This window comes from Rhinopithecus bieti, unplaced genomic scaffold (assembly GCF_001698545.2).
Source record: "Rhinopithecus bieti isolate Rb0 unplaced genomic scaffold, ASM169854v2 scaffold_13710, whole genome shotgun sequence".
Lineage (NCBI taxonomy): Eukaryota > Metazoa > Chordata > Mammalia > Primates > Cercopithecidae > Rhinopithecus > Rhinopithecus bieti.
The window spans coordinates 1,828,651-1,852,649 of NW_016807962.1; the positions used below are offsets into that span (position 1 = coordinate 1,828,651).

The window sequence follows — 23,999 nt, forward strand, 5'->3', positions numbered from 1 at the left end:
AATATATATATATATATAAAGAGATATTTCTTCCCTGCTCTGAAATCCTTTGATTCTAAGTAGAAGTAGTAGAAGTTAGGGCCGGGCGCGGTGGCTCAAGCCTGTAATTCCAGCACTGTGGGAGGCCGAGACGGGCGGATCACGAGGTCAGGAGATTGAGACCATCCTGGCTAACCCCTTGAAGCCCCCCTCTCTACTAAAAAATACAGAAAACTAGCCGGGCGAGGTGGCGGGCGCCTGTAGTCCCAGCTACTCGGGAGGCTGAGGCAGGAGAATGGCATAAACCCGGGAGGCGGAGCTTGCAGTGAGCTGAGATCCGGCCACTGCACTCCAGCCTGGGCGACAGAGCGAGACTCTGCCTCAAAAAAAAAAAAAAAAAAAAAGTAGAAGTTGGAGTTTGGGCCTGGGAACAGAGAGAGTTGGATAGTTTTAAACTAGGCAATTAAGTAATTTTATGAAATAATATAGTTATTAAAAATCTAAAATTATATATTATTTTCTATTTATAATGGGCATGTGTTTCTGTTTATGATTATAACTAATGCCCATGTATTAGATAATGCATTTTGACAGGCATGTAAATAATTATTGGGCAGCATTTAGAATAGCTCCAAGCAGTTCTTACTAATAATCCCAACGCCTGTTTCCTTACATTGTATATAATATATAGAAATACTTGGTGTTCTTTTTCATCCAAGATAACTTCTAGTAAACATTTGTGTGTTACAGTATAAACTGTTAGTTTGTGTAAATATATGAATAGTCATTATTTAGCCATTTCCATATTAGTGTGTGTATTAGTCCATTCTCAGACTGCTAAAAAAAAAACTGCTTAAGACTGGGTAATTTATGAAGAAAAGAGGTTTTTTTTTTTTTGAGACCGAGTCTCGCTGTTGCCGGGCTGGAGTGCAGAGGCCAGATCTCAGCTCACTGCAAGCTCCGCCTTCTGGGTTTACGCCATTCTCCTGCCTCAGCCTCCCGAGTAGCTGGGACTACAGGCGCCAGCCACCTTGCCCGGCTAGCTTTTGTATTTTTTAGTAGAGACGGGGTTTCACCGTGTTAGCCAGGATGGTCTCAATCTCCTGACCTCGTGATCCGCTCGTCTCGGCCTCCCAAAGTGCTGGGATTACAGGCTTGAGCCACCACGCCTGGCCGAAAAGAGGTTTAATTGACTTATAGTTCCACATGGCTGGGAAGGCCTCAGGAAACTTACAGTCATGGCAGAAGGCAATATGATCGTGGCAGAAGGCGAAGGGGAAGCAAGCACCTTGTTCACAAGGCAGCAGGAGAGAGTGTGCAAGTGAAGCGGGAAGAGGCCCTTATAAAACCATCAGATTTTGAGAGAACGAACTCACTATCATGAGAACGGCATGGGGGACCACCCCCATGATCCAGTCGTCTTTCACCAGGTCTCTCCCTCAATACCTGGGAATTGCAATTCAAGATGAGGTTTGGGTGAGGACACAAAGCTTAACCATATCAATGCATATTCAGATGGTTTCTGTTTATATTAGTATCTTTGTATTACCTCTTCTTCCCTTGAGCTCATTTGGGACAGAAGCCTAAAAGTAGAATCACCAGATATAGTAGTATGAATGATTTTATAGATTTGTTTGTTTGTTTGAAATGGAGTCTCACTCTCTCACCCAGGTTGGAGTGCAGTGGCACTATCTCAGCTCACTGCAGCCTTCGTCTCCAGGGTTCAAGTGATTCTCCTGCCTCAGCCTCCCGAGTAGCTGGGATTATAGGCACATGCCACTACGCCTGGCTAATTTTTTTTGTATTTGTATTAGAGGTGGGGTTTCACCTTGTTGCCCAGGCTGGTCTCAAACTCCTGCCCTCAGGTGATCCACCGTCCAAAGTGCTGTGATTACAGGTGTGAGCCACCGTGCCTGGCCTGATTTTATAGCTCTTCTTAGTGCCCTTTCCAGATAGATTGAATTGATACAATGCCAATACAGTCTTAAGTAACTTGCTTCTCCCTCAAGAGTCTCACCAGACTCAATTTAAATATTAATATTTAATATTGAGGTGTATCATTTCTCAAGACCGTTTTACAATTGCATTTCTTTATTCATTAAGGGTATACATTATGTGGTGATGTTTTCTCTGAAATGCCAGACACTCTGCTAATTTTAGAAAATAAACATTTGATTTAAAGCATTTTTCATGGTTTGGTTTGTCATCCTGATGTTATTTCACACTTTATTTTCCTTGTGTTACAAGCCTGATTACTGGAACAGCATCACCAGTTCTTCTAGGCTTTGATGTACTTTCTCTGTTGCAGTGATGGCTTTTCCATGTCTCTTTTGCCTCATGATTTTAAAAGATTAAGATGCAGTTGACCAAGTTGAGGGGGCTCATGCCTGTAGTCCCAACACTTTGGGAGGCCAAGGCAGGCAGATTATGTGAGCCCAGGAGTTTGAGACCAGTCTGGGCAACATAGCAAAACCCCATCTCTACAAAAAATACAAAAATTAGCTGGGTGTGTTGGCTCACACCTGTAGTCCCAACTACTTGGGAGACTGAGGTGAGACGATTGCTTGAGCCCAGGAAGTGGAGGTTGCAGTGAGCTAAGATTATGCCACTGCACTGCAGCCTGGGCAACAGAGCAAGACCCTGTCTCAAAAAATAAATAAATAAATAAAGAAGAAGATTAAGATGCAGTATCACCTTGGAGCTTGGAGCTCCTATTGGCAGTTGACCATTGTTTTCACACCAACTCTAGCATTTTTTTTTTTTGAAACAGGATCTCCTCTGTCACCTGGGCTAGAGTGCAGTGGTGCAGTCTCGACTCACTGCAACCTCCTCCTCCTCCTGGGTTCAAGTGATTCTCTCGCCTCAGCCTCCTGAGTAGCTGGCATTACAGGCACATACCACCATAGCCCTGCTAATTTTTGTATTTTTGGTAGAGACGGGTTTCACCATGTTGGTCAGGCTGGTCTCAAACTGCCGATCTCAGATGATCCGCCTGCCTCGGCCTCCCAAAGCGCTGGGATTACAGGTGTGAACCACTGCGCCCAGCTGCCCTTTTTTTTTTTTTTTGGAGACAACCTCTCACAGGGTAGTTCATGCTGGAGTGCAATGGTGCAATCTTGGCTTACTGCAACCTCCACCTCCTGTGCTCAGGTGATCCTCCCACGTCAGCCTCCCGAGTTTAACTAGGACTACAAGCGAGCAACACTACGGCTGGCTCCTTTTTGTACTTTTTGTAGAGACAGGATTTCACCATGTTGCCCAGTCTGGTCTCGAACTCCTGGGCTCAAGCACTCCGCCAGCCTCGGCCTTCCAAAATGCTAGGATTAGTGGTGTGAGCCACCATGCCTAGCTCCCCTTGCCTTAAAAAGTTTTTTTCTTATCAAACCTTATTTTGAAATGTAAAACTGCAGTTACTTGGAGTGGAAGTAAATGGGAAATATTCACTGAATTCTCTAACTACCTGGAAAGTTAATACCTGCAATTCTGCATTTTAAGATTATTCTCTAGGTGTGTCTATATGTTAATGGGATTTTTATTCTGATTCAATTCATCAGGTTTGCATATTTAAAATTATGTTGTACAGTGGTTGAAAGTAATCCAAAGCATTAATTTTTCTAACAGCAGCATCCCTGGAACTGTGAGAGAAGTATTTGTTACAGAATTATACATGTGTTCATGTCATCTTGTTACTTACAAGATTGAATTTTCACTGTGGTGGAATTGGGAAACCCTGAATTTGGCAATAAACTTACAGTGACTCTCACATTAGTGCTTTGAGTAAGCAATAGACAGTTTTATTAAAGAGATGGATGGCTAATGACATTGAGATAGTTATCCTTCTCTTTCCCAATTTATTTCTGAAATGGTAAGAAAGGAACCTATTATGCTTTGTGCTGTTAAGTAGATATTTACTTATGGGATGCCTACTGTTTGAAAAACAATGTGAGGGCATACATGGATGAATTAGAGCAGTTCTTTTCTTGTGGAACATACACACTGAGACCAGGAAGATGACCTGACTGAGGTAAAAGTCTCTGTGTGGACTATAGCAAATCAAGAACACTTGCCTTTCTAAAGAATGCAGCTGCTGCTCCATTGTAATAAATTTTTGCCATGTGGGTGGGATTCAGGGTAAGAGTTGTTAGATCTGACTTTTCAAGAGAAGCCTGAAATCTAGAGTTTTGTGAAATAGTCTGATTTTTTTTTTAAGTATTATTCAGATTTTTAAGATATTGAATCGGGAGGGATTTTTTTTCTTTCATGCAGTGTAAGAGTCTACATTTCTTTAGTCCTCTTTCACCTCTATGCTGCATCACTGGTGACCTCTTTGAAAACATGTTGGGTTAGCCAGTGCAGCAAATGGGAGTCCAGAGGGGAGGCTGACATAAAGCCAGAAAGGAGCAGAGAACAGTGACTCCTAAAGGATTCTCAGGAGTAGACTTCCATCACTATAAAATGGAACTTGACTCAACCTGATTATTTTTTAATTTTTTTTTAGGGGGTAAAACTGAGTGGCACAATGTTTTCCTATAACAACTAGTTTAAATAATTAGTTTGGATAACTTTTTTTTTTTTTTTTGCAAATTGTGCTAAAACATACGTAACATAAAATTTACCATTTTAACCATTTTAAAGCACACAATTGAGTGCCATTAAGTACATTACATTGTTGTGCAATCATCACCACTGTCCATTTCCAGAACTTTACATCTTCCCAAACTAAAACAGTATCAGTTAAACACTATACAGTGTTAGCTATATAAACAGTATATAATACACTATATAGCTAAACTGTATCCAATTTTTTTGTTTGTTTTTTGGGGGGGGTTTCTTTTGAGACAGGGTCTCACTCTGTAGCCCAGATTGGAGTGGTTGGAGTACAGTGACACGATCTTGGCTCACTGCAACTTCTACCTCCTGGGCTCAAGCAGTTCTCCAACTTTGGCCTCCCAGGTAGCTGGGACTACATGTGTGTGCCACCACGCCCAGCTAATTTTTGTATTTTTGTAGAGATGGGGCCTCACCATGTTTCCCAGGATGGTTTCGAACTCCTGGGCTCAAGCGATCTTTCTGCCTCAGCCTCCCGAAGTGTTGGGATTCCAGGCATGAGCCACCATGCCCAGCCTAAACCCTATTAGCTAAACATTGCCCATGCCCCTTCCCCCACAACCTGTGGCAAAACCACCTTTCTTTTCTTTTTCTTTCTTTTTTTTTTTTTTTGACAGTCTCGATCTGTCGTCCAGGCTGGAATGCAATGGCTCAATCTTGGCTCACTGCAACCTCACCTCCCAGGTTCAAGTGATTCTCCTGCCTCAGCCTCCCGAGTAGCTGGGATTACAGGCGTGCACCACCGTGTCTGGCTGATTTTTGTATGGGATTAGTACAGACGAGGTTTCTGTACTAATTGGCCAGGCTGGTCTTGAACTCCTGACCTCAGGTAATCCACCAGCCTTGGCCTCCCAAAGTTCTGGGATTACAGGCGTGAGCCACCACACCCAGCCCACCATTCTATTTTCTATGAATTTGACTATTCTAGGAACCTAATATAAGTGGAATCATACAGTATTTGTTCTTTTGTGGCTAGCTTAGTTCACTTAGCATGATGTCTTCAAGGTTCCCTCATATCATAATGTGTCAGAATTTTATTCCTTTTTTTTTTTTTTTGAGATGAAGTTTTGCACTTTTCGCCCAGGCTGGAGTGCAGTGGCGCCATCTTGGCTCTCCGCAACCTCCGCCTCCTGGGTTCAAGTGATCCTTCTGCCTCAGCCTCCCAAGTAGCTGGGATTATAGGCATGCGCCACCACGCCCAGCTAATTTTTGTATTTCTAGTAGAGACCGGGTTTCTCCATGTTAGTCAGGCTGGTCTCAAACTCCCTTCCTCAGGTGAGCCTTCCACCTCAGCCTCCCAAAGTGTTGGGATTACAGGCATGAGCCACCGCACCCGGCCAATTTTATTCCTTTTTAAGGCTGAATAATATTCCATTGTGTGTGTGTGTGTATGTGTATATTCCCTGTATGTGTCACATTTTGTTTGTCCTCTCTCCTGGTTTTTAACTGCCTTCTTGCCTCTAGTTTTCCCCCTTCAAACCTTTTCCATGATATAGCTATAGTGATCTTTCTGAAATGCATATAAGGTCATAGTTAAACATCTTCCTAACCCAGTTCTGCAGCCAAACCTTGCCACTGTTTGCAGTCAGACTGAACGATTTCCATAATCAGTGTTCATGTTTTAGGCTGTGCTTTTTGACAAGCATTGTACATAACTCCTAGATGGTTTTTGAATGATTCCAAATAGTTCTTTATGAATTGATCCCAGTTCCTTTTCAATAATTTTTGTGTTGTATATAGAGATATTTAATAGTTGATTTAATAGGTATTACCAGGGATTGGCAAACTATGGACTGTGGGCCAAATCCAGCACAAGAGAGTAATTGCAACTCAGTAGGTCAAAGTCTGAAATACTATCAGGCCTTTTACAGAATAAGTTTTGGTATATACTATTCCTTTTGTTTTGTTTTGTGCTAGCTAACTTATTCATCCTTTAGATTTAAATTAGTTAAAACTTTAAGGTTTTTTTTTTTTTTTTTTTTAAGCCATGAAATTCTTTCTTTCTTCAAATAGTCTTATACCAAAGCGCAGCTTAAAAACAAAAGAGGAGTGTAGTTGAAGAGCCAATCATGCCAGCTCCTAAGGCATGTCCACTTACATGTTAGAGCATGGTCATAAACTCAATGGAGCCTCCGTTCCTTGTATTTGCTATGGGCTTTTGTAGTGCCTACCACCTACTATGCTGAATTATTATTGCTTGTTTAGCCTTTTTGTCTTCCCAAGTAGACTGAGTGCCATGAGAACAAGAGTCCAGCCTGACACAGAAGTTCCGTAAATATATGTTGAATGAATGAATGAGACCCCAGTTGAATACTGGTAACCAAAACCAAGCTCATAAAGGACCTAAAATGATTTCCTTTCCTACTGTAGCTCCTTAGGAATACAGTCACAACATGCCTAAGCTGAAGGCCTTAAAGACTATCCAGGCTTATGCTCTCTGGTACACTAGCTACTAGCGCCATGTAGTTTTTCAGTACTTGAGCTGTGGCTAGTCCAAATGGAGGTGTGAAATACTGGGTTTCAAAGACTTACAATGTAAAAGAATATAAAATATCTCAATATTTGTATTGATTACATGTTCAAATGACATTTTTTGACATACTGAGTTAAATAAAACACATTCAATTATTTTAATACATTTCTTTTTTTTTCTTTTTTCTTTTTTTTTTGAGACAGAGTCTCGCTCTATGGCCCAGGCTGGAGTGCAGTGGTGTGATCTTGGCTCACTACAACCTCCAACCTCCTCCTGGGTTCAAGTGATTCTCCTGCCTCAGCCTCCGAGTAGCTGGGACCGCAGGCGTATGCCGTCATGCCTGGCTAATATTTGTATTTTTTTTTAGCGGAGATGGGATTTTGCCAGGTTGGCCAACATTTCTTTTTTTTTTTGAGATGGAGTCACTCTGTAGCCCAAGCTGGAGTGCAGTGGCGTGATCTCAGCTCATGGCAACCTCTGCCTCCCGAGCTCAAGCGATTCTCATGCCTCAGCCTCCTGAGTAGCTGGGACTACAGGCACATGCCATCATGCCCGGCTGATTTTTTGTATTTTAGTAGAGACAGGGTTTCACGATGGTCTTGAACTCCTGAGCTCAGGCAGTACGCCTGCCTTGGCCTCCGAAAGTGCTGGGATTACAAGCGTGAACCACTGCACCCGGCCCAACATTTTTTTTTTTAATGTAACTATTAGGACATTTTAAATTACATATGCAATTTGCATTATATTTTCTGTTGGATAGCACCGTTCTAGACCTTTGGCTCTCAAAATATTGCTGATGAGTTAGAATCACCTGGCAAACGTTTTAAGATGATTGGACCCTGCCTCAGATGTTCCCAAGTTAGACTCGCTGAAAATAGGGACCTGCCTGTGTGTTTTGATGAAGCTTCCCAGATGATTCAGTTGTCTCACATGGCCATTGAGATCCAAGTCCTATCCCTTTTTATACAGAAGGAAGCAGTCTAAATAGCAAAGTGACAATAAATACAGTCTTTATTTCAGTATGCTGTCATAGTTTTCCGAGGTTAAAATTCATACTCTAGCTTTTTCATAAGTGATGGCTATTTTTCCGTTGTCTCAAACAGTGGTTCTTGGTGGAATTGTGGCTGGCTTTATTTAGTCATTTCAGCTTTTTAAAAGTTGGTCATTTGGTGCTTTCCTAGGATGCTATGCCATTATCATAGTGACTGTATTTAGTGGATTCTCAAAAATGTCTTTATTTGTTGAGGCTTACTAAATGGTCATTGTGAGAATGAATTAATCATTAAGATTTTAAACTTAAAGTCCTGAATTGTCACCACGATTAGTATAGAATTTTCATCAGGCAGAAACAAGGCCAACTTTTCCCTACAGGATCTTGAGGCTTTACAAACTGTTCGTTGAGTTGTGAATGTCCGGGGATAATTTATCCCAGGTTTTTCTTGAGGTTTCTTCCTTCACATATTTCGAGATGGCTGGAGCAATTCGCAATTAGCTTTTGCAGAAGTTAGCCCATGCTCTGAGGTTTGTCTTTGACTTGCCTGAGAGTGGAATGTGTTTCAGCAGACACCTTTACTATTTAACAATCCTTATTTGTTCAGAACTGTTGGGTAATGGACAAGCATGCAAATGTAAACATGCAGTCATGTGTAATACCCATCTATCTGAAGTCAAATCAGAGAGCTCATGATAATCAAGGATTTATGAAATTTTTCAAGTGGAAGCACCAAGGGATGCTTTAGTCTAATGCCCTTCTGTAGCCTGGAAGGTTAAGGGAAAGTGTCTCACCCAAAAAGCTTGGATTCTGTCCTAGTGCTTTTGACTCCTTTGTGGTGACTCTGAGCAAGTTGTGTTACTCTCTCCATGCTTTGGTTTCCTCAGCAGTAGAGTGCCAGAGGAGGAGACCATTAACGTTCTTGAAGAACACCATGATTTTGGGATTGATTTTCCTTCTTTAGTGTGTCTGTTTTCTTATTAACCTCCCTGTTTTTCTCTTGAAGGGTCAGATGACTTGTCTGCAAAGCTGTGGGATGTGAGCACAGGGCAGTGCGTTTATGGCATCCAGACCCACACTTGTGCAGCGGTGAAGTTTGATGAACAGAAGCTTGTGACAGGCTCCTTTGACAACACTGTGGCTTGCTGGGAATGGAGTTCCGGAGCCAGGACCCAGCACTTTCGGGGCACACGGGGCGGGTGGGTTGCCCTTTTCAAGGGTTTTACAACTTAGCCTCATCCTTTTAAGCCAGGAGCTAAGAATGTGAAATGCTTTTTTTTTTTTTTTAATTTAACCTGCTTTTTTCAAACCTCTTTCTTAGTCACTGCAGTTATTTCCCTTTATTCTAGTTACTCTTACTTGGAATGTTTTACCCAGTTTTGCTTTTTCTTGCTTTCTTCTGTGAATGTACCCTTCTGGTGGGAAGGGTAGTTTTCATTCTGTCTCTCTCTCATTCTCTCTCTCCCCACTCCTGTTTCATTTATATCCTGTTGAACAGTCTGTCCCTTTGCTTTTATCAGATTCCCTACCTCTAAATTGAGTAAATCCTACTCGTGTAAATTACACTTCATTTGTAGCATTAGGGCTGAAAATTCTTTGGTGTGATGGTGGTTCCTAGATTGTGTGGTCTACGCAGATTACATCCAGTTGGAACTTGGTTGACAGTTGATTAAAGCAAGCTGCCACCTAGAGATAAGGCGAAAGAAACATACCTAAATGTTTCCTAATGTATAGCAGCCTTATTTTGCAAAAACTGGTCATTTGAATATAGCCTTGAGATTTGAGCTTCTCTCTCTGTTGCTGTTCTTTTTTTGGTCAGGGAGGCTTTGTGTAGAAATTGAGCTATTTCCCAGCCTCTTGTGTAGCAGCTCCCTTCTTCCTTTCCCCCATTTACCCACTGCTTTAGCCTCTGAGAGTCATAGTCTGTAATGTCAAGCATTACGTTTATGAGCAGCCCTCCAAAACTCCCTTAACAGGTTGGGTCCCTCTGTTTGCCAGTAACTTGTACTACTGTAGACCACTTATACAAATATGATCTTGCTTCCCCACCAGACTAAACTCCATAAGGACAGTGATCTTATCTGTCTTGTTCACCCATGTGACTGGAATTACTTGCACTGTACCTGGTGCTTAGTGATTCTTTGAAGTAGAACTAGCCATTATGCTAATAAAAACACATATTTTTTTGCTTCATTTTATTTGTCCTATAGTCTTCAGTCTTTGCTGTCTGCTACAACTTGTTCAGAAATTAATATTCGAAGGTGCATGTATGTGTGGAAGTATATGTTAAACGGAGTGTTATGTTCCACAATGTTAAGATGTACCATGACTTCCAGGTGATTTTATTCCCGATCAACTTTGAGAACCCTGCTCTAAAAATTTTATTATTGTTGCCTAGACATTGCCGAGGTTTTTCCTAACTTCATACCTTTACTATTCCCTCTGCCTGCAGTATTCTTTTTTCTTTCCTTGATAAACTCTACTCATCCTTCAGGGCCCATCTCCAATATCGCCTCTTCCCTGAAGTCCTCCCTGATACCCCTGGGCAGAGTTAGTCATTCTCCTTGATGTTTCCCTAGCAAGAGGTAAACATTTATATTTTCTGGGCTTCCTCCTCTACTCCCTCCTTAGACTGAGTTCCTTAAAGGACGAATCAGTGTCTTCCATCTCTGGGTCCCTAATGTTCCTTTAGAACTTGGTATACATTTGAAAACAAATATTTGAGTACTCACGATACTGCAAATATTGTTTTTGGTGCTGGGGATACAGCTGTGAAGAAAGTCAGACACTTTTGAGTTAATGGCTTAATCTGACCTTTGAGATCCTTGTTTTTGTTTTGTTTTTTTCTCTCTTTACATTGGGTTTTCTTGAGTCTGGGTGCTGTTTTGCAGCTTCCATTCTTTATATTTTGTCTTACTGTTAGTGTGTATTAGAGTAGGACCATGTCCTTTTTGTTTTCCTGCATAAATTAAATAAAATATGATGTACTATCAGGCAGGCAGTCCTAAGAAGGAATGCCATTATCTCTAACACTTGTTTTGCCTCTCACTGTAGCTACTACAAATAAAAGAGATTGTATTATTCCTCCACCTTAGAATAATAAGCTATAATAGTAAGAATTCTGAAATATTTTTATCATAAAATTGCTAGTTGAATAGCACCATTCTTACAGTGTCTCTGGTTGGGAAATTAATTGGGCAGCTAGGGAAAATAAACATTATTGAACTCTCTCATAAAAGACCCACTGACAGAGACATGTTTTAACTTTGTGTAATTATATGCACTAGTATTTAGCGTGGACTACAATGATGAACTGGATATCTTGGTGAGCGGCTCTGCAGACTTCACTGTGAAAGTATGGGCTTTATCTGCTGGGACATGCCTGAACACACTCACCGGGCACACGGAATGGGTCACCAAGGTAGGAAGACTTAGAAGAAATCTCCTTCTTGTCAGGCTTTTTGAGGGAGGGGGTGGAGGATGGTCGATACTGCCTTGTAAGTGTTAGGTGAGTCATAAGATGGAATTGCTGTAGCTACAAAGCATGATGGTATCCAACAGTGACCAGCAAGTAGAAGGTACTTAATAGTTTAACAGATAAATGACTTACGGACATGGAAAGATGCCCACAATATATTAGGTGGATAGAGTGGGCAAATAAAACAGGTTACATACAAAAAAGTATGTGGAGTGTGATACTGGTTTCTTAATGTGTTCATGCATCAAAATGTTGAAGGTGGGTATTTCTGGTGGGGTTGTGGGTGCATTTTTCGCTTTAGACTAAACATGTTTCTTTTTTAATCAGGCAAGCAATTTTCATTTTGAAAAAATAACGTTTACAAGAAGTAGGACAAAGAAAGCTGTATGGGATCTTTAGTAAAATATTGTGATGTTTTCTTTTTTCTTTAAAACAAGATTGTTGTGAGGATCAAATGCAGTATTAATAATGGATATACCATGCAGAAACACTACTTGAGTTTACTATGCCATTCTATGAGGGGGCTGAGGAAACAGTAAGCAAAATAGACCCAGGCCTTACCCTGTGGATGATAGTCTAATAGGAGAAATAGTTTTATTAAACAATTTCATGGGTAAATATATCATTTCAAATTGTGGTGGTTTGTGAAGGAACAGTACAGTGTTCTGTAAGATAGTCTGGGGCTGGGCACGGTGGCTGACTCCTGTAATCCTAGCACTTTGGGAGGCCAAGGTGGGTGGATTGCCTGAGCCCAAGAGTTCGAGGCCAGCCTGGCCAACATGGTGAAACCCCGTCACTACTAAAAGTACAAAAATTAGCCTGGTGTAAGTGTCTGTAATCCCAGCTACTCAGGAGGCTGAGACAGGAGAATTAACTTGAAGCTTGGGAGGCGGAGGTTGCAGTGAGCCAAGATCGTGCCACTGCACTCCAGGTTAGGCGACAAAGTGAGACTCTTTAAAAAAAAAAAGAAAAAAGGTCTAGGAAAGTAATTAAAGTAATTAGTTCAGAGAAAGCTTTTTGAGAAGGGGGTTAGACATGAAGAATAAATAGGAGATAGCTGTGGAAAGAGTAGCTGAAAGATTGTTTCAGAAGGTGTAGTATATGCACAGGCCCAGGGAGTGGAAAGAACTTGGAACATTTGATGACCTGGACATAAGCCAGTGGAGCCATGCTGTAGTTGGGGAGATGGGCAGAGAGGTGGTCATCCTGTATGATTTATGAGGCCACAGTAAGTATGGTGGATATCATCACAAGTGTACTAGGAAGCAATCTACAAGTTCTGAGCAAGTGTCTGATACGATCTATGTTTTAAGAAAATTAACTGCTGAATGAAGAATGAACTAGAGTTGGGCACAAGTGGATACAGGGTGACCATTTAGGCTTTGGCAGTAGTCTAAGCAAAAGATGCCCATAACTTAGATTTGGCTGGCAGTAATGAAAAGGACACCCATAAAGGATGTATCTTTAAGGTAAAGCCACCCGGACTTGCAGATTCACTGTGGGAAATGAAGAATCAGAGGTGACTGGTGGGTTTTAGATGGGGTGGATGATTATATCTTTTTTTTGAAATACATGGGGCTAAATGGAGAGTAGTTTGTAAGACCATTATTATGTATTGGGCACATTAAGTTTTGTCTTTTTTTCTTCATTTGTTGCTTTAATACAGACAGGGTCTCACTCTGTTGCTCAGGCTGGAGTGCAGTGGCATGAGCATAGCTCTCTGCAACTTCAAATCCCCAGGCTTAAGTGATCCTCCCATGTCAGCCTCCTGAGTAGCTAGCACTACAGCCATGTGCCACCACACCGAGCTAATTTTTTTTTTTTTTTTTTTGAGGTGGAGTTTCGCTCTTGTTATACAGGCTGAGTGCAATGGCACGATCTCAGCTCACTGCAACATCCACCTCCTGGGTTCAAGTGATTCTCCTGCTTCAGCCTCCCGAGTAGCTGGGATTACAGGCGCCCACCACCATGCCTGGCTAATTTTTTGTTTTTAGTAGGGACGGGGTTTCATTGTGTTGGCCAGGCTGGTCTTGAACTCCTGACCTCAGGTGATCCACCCACCTCGGCCTCCCAGAATGCTGAGATTACAGGCATGAGACACCGTGCCTGGCAGCTAATTAAAAATTTTTTTTGTAGAGATGGGGTTCTTGCTGTGTTGCCTAGGCTGGTCTTGAACTCCTGGCCTCAAGCAGTCCTCCCTCCTCAGCCTCCCAAAGTGCTGGGATTATAGGCATGAGACACTGTGCCTAGCCCACGTTAACTTTTTACATAGAAAAGCTATATAGTGTAAGGCAGTTTGGTGTTATGGAAAACACAGTTGATTGGGGCTAGGATACTGATGGTGATGTCTTGGACAAGTTACTCCTCCTTCAGGACCTGAGTTGTATCATCTGCTAAATGTTCCTATGAACATGAAATGAAATGTTGGGACAGCACCCAGCAAGGTGCCTGATATTTAGTAATATGTCTGTTTCAGTTGAGTCTGCAATCCAGACTTCTGAATGAATGAACCCTGCTTCCCCTCTCACCTTAGGCTGATTGATTACAAAATTAGCTAGAACCTGATGTTTATAAACTATCTCAAGTGCTAACGGAATGTTAGCTTTTATTATGTTACTACTATAATTTACATTGTTATTTTATCTTTACTGTAATTAAATGAGGTAAGATAATAGGTGCTTGTCTCCTATTTTAAAGATCAGGAAACTGATCTTTAAAATCAGTTTAGATGGTCTTGCCCAAGGTTACAAAGTCAGCGTGTGACAGATTCTGGTGCCAAGTCCAGTGCTTTTTCATTTATGATTCACGTGGTTATGAAAGCAGATCATTTGCATCTACTTCAGTGTCTATGGGCTTTTTTCTTTTCTGTTCCTTCTCTTAAGTAACATTTTATAATTTTTAAAAATCAGTCCTAATGCTTGCTTCTAGATGAATGCTAAGATTAAATGCTGCCAATGTTTAGACAGTTTTGTTTTTTTTTTAAGCGTTGTGGTCTTGCTCTGTTGCCCAGGCTGGAGTGCAATGGTGCAATCATAGCTCACTGCATCCTCCGACTCCTGGGCTCAAGCAGTCCTCCCACCTCAGCCTTCCGACTCACTGGGATTATAGGCGTGAGCCACCTCATCTGGCTAACATTAGACACTTTTAGATACTGCTAATAACAGAATAGTAAAACGTTTAGCAGAGGCTAATTTGGTAATGAGCTGTGGCTTAGCTATTCTAGCATATTTTAAGCTCATTTTCATATTTTAATTTAAAGAATAACATCGTTGTAGGAGAATCATTAAAAGGATCTTTCCGTAACATGGTTTACATTTGCAGGTAGTTTTGCAGAAGTGCAAAGTCAAGTCTCTCTTGCACAGTCCTGGAGACTACATCCTCTTAAGTGCAGACAAATATGAGATTAAGGTGAGTTTTTTTCTCCATTAATTTGCTTTGTTAAAGAAAAACTGGAAAACATAAGAAAGTTAAAGTGGTATGGCAAAGGGTAAACATTCTGGGAAGAGGAGGGGGAATTTTAAACCCACTGGAAGAAGAGATGATTTGCTAGCTCTATGTCCTATGTAGTTTCTTAACTTGGATTTGTAAAAGAAAAAGAATTTCACTTAAATTTATGTTCAGCTTATTCTTAATTCTTTTTTTCTTTAGAGACAGAGTCTTGCTCTATTGCCCAGGCTGGAGTGCAGTGCAGTGCATAATCCTGGCTCTCTGCATAATCTTGGCTGTCTGCCTCCTGGGTTCAAGCGATTCTCCCGCCTCAGCCTCCCGAGTAGCTGGGTGTTTTTGTATTTTTAGTAGAGATGGGATTTCACCATATTGGCCAGGCTGGTCTCAAACTCCTGACCTTGTGATCCACCTGCCTCGGCCTCCCAAAGTGCTGGGATTACAGGCTTGAGCCACCAAGCCCAGCCCATTCTTAATACTTTCTTACATGTCTCCTACCGTCCTTAATTCTTAGATCTGAACTATGAAAACATAAATACTCATTTATTGTAATGAATTGCAAAGAGTTCACAAAGCACTCTCACATTCTTACTGTATCTCTCTCTTTTTTTTTTTTTTCTTTTTCTGAGATAGGGTCTTGCTCTGTCACCCAGGCTGGAGTGCAGTGGTGGAATCTTTGCTCACTGCAACCTCTGCCTCCCAGGTTGAAGTGATTCTCATGCCTCAGCCTCCCAAGTAGCTGGGATTACAGACACCCACCACCACGCCTGGCTAATTTTTGTATTTTTAGTAGAGACACAGTTTCACCATGTTGGCCAGGCTGATCTTGAATTCCTGACCTCAAGTGATCTACCTGCCTCGGCCTCCCAAAGTGCTGGGATTATAGGCGTGAGCCACCGTGCCTGACCCATTATTGGATCTTTTACACTGTCCCATGTGATAGGCATTACCTTCATTGCAGGAGCTGGAGTTAAGAGAGATTAAATAATTTTACCCAAGATTGCACAGGATAATTAAGACTTGAACCTGTGATTCTTGGCTATAAAGCCTGTGGTCTTTCCAGTATACTTCACTTTCTATCTGACTTCAGCAAACACAGACCATTTTAAGGACAAGCTTTTCTGTAGTGATGTGATCTCTCATCTTTCCTCATTTTCTTTTTTCTGTAGATTTGGCCAATTGGGAGAGAAATCAACTGCAAGTGCTTAAAGACATTGTCTGTCTCTGAGGATAGAAGCATCTGCCTGCAGCCAAGACTGCATTTTGATGGGAAATACATTGTCTGCAGTTCAGCACTTGGTCTCTACCAGTGGGACTTTGCTAGTTATGATATTCTCAGGTAATGTTTACTTCGACCTCACGCTTTACCTTTGAAAGCCTGCTGCAGTTCGGTAGTAAAGACAAGAATAAATGTTTGGATGTACCAGTCAGTAGCTGGCTTTTATGAAATGTTTACTGTATCACTTGTAAACAAGGTTATATATACTGAACATCTCAGGAAAAATATTTTAGAGGAAGTAAGCACATGAAAAAGAGTTACATACTGGAACGTGCCCTGCCTGACTGTGTGAGTCATGAGCCACTTCTTTCATATTTAACATGCTTTTCTGGAAAATGAAGGGTGTGGATGAAAAGACCTTTCAGATCTCCATAAGTTCTAATATTTTAAGTTCTACTTCATATTCAGTTGAAATTCTGCATTGTTTTACAAACTTGGTTAAACTTTAGTGGCATCTAGGCATCAAGTGACCTTCTGTTGACTAGTAGAAAGACAGAGATACTTAGAGAAAAATAAAATGTGCAGGATTTCCATCCAAAGAAATAAATAAGCAGCAGTCCATAGACAAATAATTTTGTGATTCACTGCATACAATAGGCTCCTCTTGGAGATTGACAATATCTGTTAGCATGTTTGGGGCTGATGGAAGCCAGTGCCATGTGGTCATTAAGAGAACTTTGCTGATAGACAAACCTTCGTTTAAGACATGGTGCCATCTCTGATGGGCTGTGTGATTTTGTGTAACTATCTTAACTCCTCTGTAGCTCAATTTCGTCATCTGTAAAGTGACTATTAAATGAAATGCTTGTGATGACCTAGTACACCACCTGGCAGATCTTTATTAATAATAAGTCTGAGAGGCCCCATATAAAGAAACCTGTTTGAATTTGTTTAACCTATTGTACCTCACACCTATTTTGCACACACTTACTAATAACAGCGCACAAAGTTAGCATCCCATAGCATGGTTGCTAGGAGTACAGAAAATTGAACATTCTCTTAATTGTTTTTATGCATGACTATTTGAGGTCAGCTTGTGTGGATCTGATCACAGTAACCACAAAACTTTGGTGGGCCGCATCTCTCTGATCACAAAGTTACAACCCCATTTATGTCTTCCTGGAGTCAGACCAACATTTCTAACCAGTTAGGTTTCAGAGGTGTCAGAATCAGTTATAGAAATGATTGATATTTATGCTTTGAGAAAAGAGACTGAAACCTTTCCTAGAAAACATCTGTTTAAGCTTTTCCTCTTGTAGATGGGCACACTGAAGCTGATACAGGGTAGGGGCCTTGCCCAGCATTCCACTTCTCACTTTATTCCAACATGCATCCATTCATGCATGGCTGGATTATCCAATAGGCATACACTTACGGTACCAGAAAGCCAGGGACATCAGAAACAGGGGAAAATAAAGTTTTGAAAGAATTTGATATTTTGCAAAGCAAAATATTCAAGTAATCACCATGGGAAAATCACATCTTTTGTAGTTTAATATTGTTTTTATTTTTTTTATTTTTATTTTTTTTTTTTTTGAGAAGGAGTCTCGCTCTGTCACCCAGGCTGGAGTGCAGTGGCCAGATCTCAGCTCACTGCAAACTCCGCCTCCCGGGTTTACGCCATTCTCCTGCCTCAGCCTCCCGAGTAGCTGGGACTACAGGCGCCCGCCACCTCGCCCGGCTAGTTTTTTGTATTTTTTTAGTAGAGACGGGGTTTCACCGTGTTAGCCAGGATGGTCTCGATCTCCTGACCTCGTGATCCGCCCGTCTCGGCCTCCCAAAGTGCTGGGATTACAGGCTTGAGCCACCGTGCCCGGCCTGTTTTTATTTTTAATGAAAATTTTAGGAGGGAAGGTGCAAAGGCAAGGTGAGCTAGAGATGTCATAGTTGTTTTAATGCTTAGCATCTCTAAAGGGTTTAATTTGGTCCCACATCTGCTTTCTCATGTATGCTTCTGACTCGGAGTGGCATACAGAGACTATCTAGAGTCCCAGATGAAAGTTCTGTTAGTTTTTAGTGTTTGAATAATAGTTTTAAATAATAAACCTGCAGGATTGTTTGCTGGTAGGAATTGCCAGGTTCAGATTTTTTCTCCGAAAAGAATCTGTCTTGTGTCTTTTTTCCTCCCAAACACAAATAAACCAACCTCTATTGAAACCTACTACAAATCCTCTGACCTCTATATCTAGGACCAGGTAGGGCTACTTAGCTTTGAAGCTAATTGAAAAGAAGCAAAGCACAAATAACAGCATGTTACTCAATAAGTCTGAGATATGATGTGATTGTTTGAGTTAGGTTATCTCTACAGCATGTAAGGTTACTTAGGTTCAAGGACCCAGACTCTGCACAGCAGGGATGTCCGGTTCCATTTCTAAAGTGATCAAAGTGAAAGCCACAAACCTGTCAAGACCTGTGCTCTATTCTGCAATGTATTTGTGGTTCAGTCTTTGGAATCAGCTCATCTTCACAGATCTTAAGCCCTAACCCGGTAGCCACCTATTTTTTGTGTTTCTGTTATGATGTGGGACCTACCACCAGACTTCCTATTTGTTTTTCCTAGCCTCCTTTATTTTTATTTTATTTTATTTTATTTTTTTTGAGACAGAGTCTCACTCTGTCACCCAGGCTCTAGTGCAGTGGTGTGATCTTGGCTCACTGCAACCTCCGCCTCCCGGGTTCAAGCGATTCTCCTGCCTCAGCCTCCTGAGTAGCTGGAATTACAGGCACTTGCCACAACGCCCAGCTAATTTTGTGTATTTTTTTAGTAGAGGTGGGGTTTCATCCTGTTGGCCAGGCTGGTCTCAAACTCCTGACCTCAAGTGATCCACCCACCTCGGCCTCCCAGAGTACTGAGATTACAGGCATGAGCCACTGTGCCTGGCTTCCTAGCCTCCTTTAGATCTCTTTTGTAGGAATTTGCACTTGCCTCTGTTTATTTCACCACTACTTTATTCTTTAGATAGTTATTGAGCACCCACCTTTGTGTCAGGCATTGTGGTATGCATTGGGAAGCATAAGAAGTACTTACCAAACTCAGGGAGATTAATGATCAGCAGGAGGGGGAAGACTGATGTTAGTTAAATAGCTAATTGCAAACAGTTTGTTTAATGGTTGGGTTAAGAGGAGCCTAGTATGGAGTACTTTGAGGCCCTGCCTAGTTTGTGGAGTAAGGGAAGGCTTCTAAGAGGAAGAGACATTTGGGCTGAGCTCTAAAGGATGAGTATAAATGCCTTAACTAAGTACCAGGATTGGATGTACAGTGAGGAATTTTAGACTGAGACACTAGTCCGTTCAAAGGCCCTGAGGTTAAAGGAGCCTCAGGTACATTTGAGAAATTGAAGGAAATTCCTTAAATGCCTCAGTGTGACTAAAGATAGGGGCACAATAAGGAACCATCAAAGAGTTTAGAAGTTGAAACAAGGTGGTAACAGATCAGGTTGAATGTGAGGTTAACTGATTCAAAGGGAGTGAGTAGATGTGGGGAGATCAGTAGAAAGCTGTTGGCAACAGTGCAGGCAAAAGGTGATGTCTTGGACTAGAGGTGTGGTAGTGCAGATAGTAGTGAATAAATTAGAAAAATGTAGGGCATATAATCAATAGAGCTTGGTGACTGAATTTGTGATTTGAGGAGGAGGAGAATTGGATGGTGGCCACGTTTCCCAACTTGAGCACCTGGGTGAATGAGCAAGTAAAGAAATAGAAAAAACAGGTTTGACTAGGAAATTCAGTTTTGGATAGTTTGAGTGTGAGGAACTTTGTCTTGTTCGCTACCGAAATCCTGGTACCAGCATTGGCTAGCTCACTTTAGGCTCTTAGTAAGTATTTGTTGAGTGAATGAACATGAGTCATCAAAGTAGAAAATGATGGATGAGTTATCAGTTGTAACTCATTGGAGCACACATATTGGGACCTCTGTTTCCCCTTTACTTCAAGGTGATCTGAACTTACTGCTTTCCCTGGGATCAGACTCCATCTTGTAAACCTGTTTACAAAGGCTCACGCCATAGGGAGTGTTCAGTGATTGATTTTGGATGTTCTCAAACATGTCATCTAAATGGCTACCTCTTTTAGCAGAAGTTTCTTCCTTTTTCAATCTAGGAGGGTGAACTCATTCTCTGACTGCTTTTCAAGCAGGGGCCAGCACCTGTTAACTATTTTCTTAGTTTCATAGAAGTGATGTATGTTGATATTCTTAGTATCATAGATTTTTTTTTTCAGATATTAACTATAAGAGAACCACATGCCCATGAGAGAGAATTTGTAAAATTTAGACAGGCTTTCAGTATTCTCTCAATCCATATTGCCCAGTTGCATTTCTTCTTCAAGAAAGAGAAAAAATATTCTTCCAGGTCCAGCTGATAAAAGGCAGAAAGGTTTGCTCATTCCTTGATACTCCCGTTATATCCGTTGGAGTGTTTGTGCTCAGCATATTCTCACATACTCTGGCGGTTATATGCTATGCGCTCCCCTTCTAAGGGGCAAAGACTATCTTGCTTATCTCTTTCCAGGGCCCAGGCAGCACTCAGCACCTATGATACTCAGAAAACATTTGCTAGGCCTGCATCATATTAGCTGTATGACTCATGGCAAGATGTTTTAGTCTTATTTACTAATATAGTGGAGAGAATACCTCTACCTAACTGCATTATGAGGATTGAGATAACATGCCAGGCCTGGTGGCTCAAGCCTGTAATCCCAGCACTTTGGGAGGCCGAGGTGGGCGGATCACAAGGTCAGGAGATCAAGACCATCTCGCCAATATGGTGAAACCCCGTCTCTACTAAAAATACAAAAATTGCCGGGCACGGTGGCTCACGCCTGTAATACCCATACCCAGCACTTTGGGAGGCCGAGGCGGGTGGATCATGAAGTCTAGGAGATCGAGACCATCCTGGCTAACACGGTGAAACCCCGTCTCTACTAAAAAATAAACAAAAATAGCCGGAGCATGTGGCAGTGCCGCCTGTAGTCCCAGCTACTCGGAGCTGAGGCAAGGAGAATGGCATGAACCCGGGATCGGTAGCTTGCAGTGAGCCGAGATCGCGCCTCTGCACTCCAGCCTGGGCGACAGAGCAAGACTCCATCTCAAAAAAAAAAAAAAAAATTACAAAAATAGCTGGTGTGGTGGCGGGCACCTGTAATCCCAGCTATTCGGGGCTGTAGGCACTAGACGTTTGAACTCTGGGAGGTGGAGGTTGGCAAGTGAGCTAGATCGCACCACTGTACTCCAGCCTGGTGACAGAGTGAGACTCCATCTCAAAAAATAAATGAAATAAAATAAAATTAAAAATAATTAAAAGACATAACATGTTAATTATGAAGTTCAGTGCCTGGCACATGTAAATGCTTGATAAATATTGAATGTCCCCCATCCTTCCTGATACGAGACTGAAATTGGCTTCTTTGTAGCTCTTTGCCTCTGATCCTAATTTTGTCTTCTAAAGCTTATAATGTCTGACCTGTCTCCCACACATCTTTCACTATTCAGAAGTGATGCTTATATACGGTTACCCTATTCCTGCCAACTCTTTCCTTCCCCCATCTCAGCTGATAGCCTTCAACTGTTCTTTCCTCGTCCTGGTCTCCAGATCCTCCCATTCTGGTTGCTCTCTTGGGCATATACTAGTTGGTGGTGTCCTTAAAACCTAGGCTAAACTCTCCTCCCACAGGAGCCCCATCATATGTCATGGAGCAGTATTTGTCTACCACTTGTCTGGTAGCTCTTAGTTCCTCCAAAGAGGGCATCAACTTTTCTTGTTAATCTTTTGCTTCACTAAGGACGCAGACAACAGAAGATAAGTTGTTTTTTGTTTTTGTTTGTGCTGCTGTTTAGCTAGGTGTCTCCTAGCCGTTGTCATTGGTGTCTTGGAAACTGCCTCTGAGAAAGTTAGGGTTGGCCTCCCAACTCCCTAGTTTTCTCTGCTTCCCCTAGTTGTTTCTCCCCTAGTTGTTTTCATAATAACTTCTTATGAATCTGTTATTAATAAATGTTTCTTAGTTATTTGGGAAACTTTAAATATTTTCAGCCTTTACTGTTTTTAGAGAGAAACCCAGTTTGCTGCCTGCTGAGTAGAGTAGCACTTTAGTCACTTGGCTTTCAGATTTATTCTGGGCTTCAGGATGTTCCAGTATTCTAGGAGTTAATGAATACATCTTTTTACCTAGTGGTAAGAGTTACCTCTTGCCTTCTACTTCTCACCGGTAACTGACAAATTGTGAACGCTTAGCCAAAGTATTTACTCTGCCTGGGCTTTGGTTTTCACAGCTTAAAAACAGAATGTTTAGTGAAACATTATCTGTAAGATCCTTTCTAGCCTAGATGGATGTTTTGTATTTTTATAAACTTTCATCAGGCCGGGTGCAGTGGCTTGTGTCTGTAATCTCAGCACTTTGGGAGGCTGAGGTGGGCAGATCATCTGAGGTCAGGAGTTCGAGACCAGCCTGGCCAACATGGCGAAACCCCATCTCTACTAAAGATACAAAAATTAGCCAGGCGCGGTGGCAGCCATCTGTATTCCCAACTGCTTGTGAGGCTGAGGCAGGAGATTCGCTTGAACCTGGGAGGTGCAGTGAGCCAAGATCGCGCCACTATACTCCAGTGTGGGCAACGGAGTGAGACCCTGTCTCAAAAAAAAAAAAAGAAAAGAAAAAACCAAAAAAGGCCGAGCGCGGTGGCTCAAGCCTGTAATCCCAGTACTTTGGGAGGCTGAGACGGGCGGATCACGAGGTCAGGAGTTCGAGACCATCCTGGCTAACACGGTGAAACCCCGTCTCTACTAAAAAATACAAAAAAAAGCTAGCCGGGCGAGGTGGCTGGCGCCTGTAGTCCCAGCTACTTGGGAGGCTGAGGCAGGAGAATGGCGTAAACCCGGGAGGCGGAGCTTGCAGTGAGCTGAGATCCGGCCACTGCACTCGAGCCTGGGCGACAGCCAGACTCCCTCTAAAAAAAAAAAAAAAAAAAAAAAACTTTCATCAAACACTACCTTTCCCTTTTATGCCAATATTATATAATGACTGAAGCCACCCCCCGCCCCAGCTTTTTTATAAGTGGGCTGAGCTTTTTTCTCCTTATGTTTTACTTTTTATCAAAAACATTTAACTCTAAATTTGCTTGAATTTAATACTGGTTTTAAATATCTCCAGAAAAGATTACAGTAGCATAAGCAGAAGCAAAGTTGCCTTCTTTCACAGTACCTAACTCTCATCCTTGTAGGGTCATCAAGACACCTGAGATAGCAAACTTGGCCTTGCTTGGCTTTGGAGATATCTTTGCCCTGCTATTTGACAACCGCTACCTGTACATCATGGACTTGCGGACAGAGAGCCTGATTAGTCGCTGGCCTCTGCCAGAGTACAGGAAGTCAAAGAGAGGCTCAAGCTTCTTGGCAGGCGAAGCATCCTGGCTGAATGGACTGGATGGGCACAATGACACGGGCTTGGTCTTTGCCACCAGCATGCCTGACCACAGTATTCACCTGGTGTTGTGGAAGGAGCACGGCTGACACCATGAGCCACCACCGCTGACTGACTTTGGGTGCCGGGGCTGCGGGTTTTGGGTGCAACCTCTCTGGCAGCCGACTGCATGAACCAAAGTTCTCACCTAATGGTATCATCATGCAGTGTACAATCATTTATCTATGTTTGCCAGGGGCCAGGGCTCGGGGTGGGGGAGGGCTTGTTTTATTGACATACAACGCAGCATGCTTAATGGGGTACACCATTGACTTCATTTGTACTTAGTTAAGTT

The 23,999-nt window shown here is 42.0% G+C and overlaps 1 protein-coding gene across 1 annotated transcript in view; it reads left to right on the forward strand.

Annotated features, from left to right (window-relative positions):
* Positions 1-23,970, forward strand: part of FBXW2 (F-box and WD repeat domain containing 2) — a 31,455-nt gene extending 7,485 nt beyond the window's left edge. The window contains exons 3-7 of the mRNA XM_017884202.1: positions 9,058-9,270; positions 11,339-11,472; positions 14,851-14,937; positions 16,143-16,312; positions 23,466-23,970. Of these exons, the coding sequence (XP_017739691.1) occupies positions 9,058-9,270; positions 11,339-11,472; positions 14,851-14,937; positions 16,143-16,312; positions 23,466-23,754 (893 nt within the window). The 3' untranslated portion in view covers positions 23,755-23,970. The remainder of the gene's footprint in view (positions 1-9,057; positions 9,271-11,338; positions 11,473-14,850; positions 14,938-16,142; positions 16,313-23,465) is intronic.
* Positions 23,971-23,999: the final 29 nt, after the last annotated feature.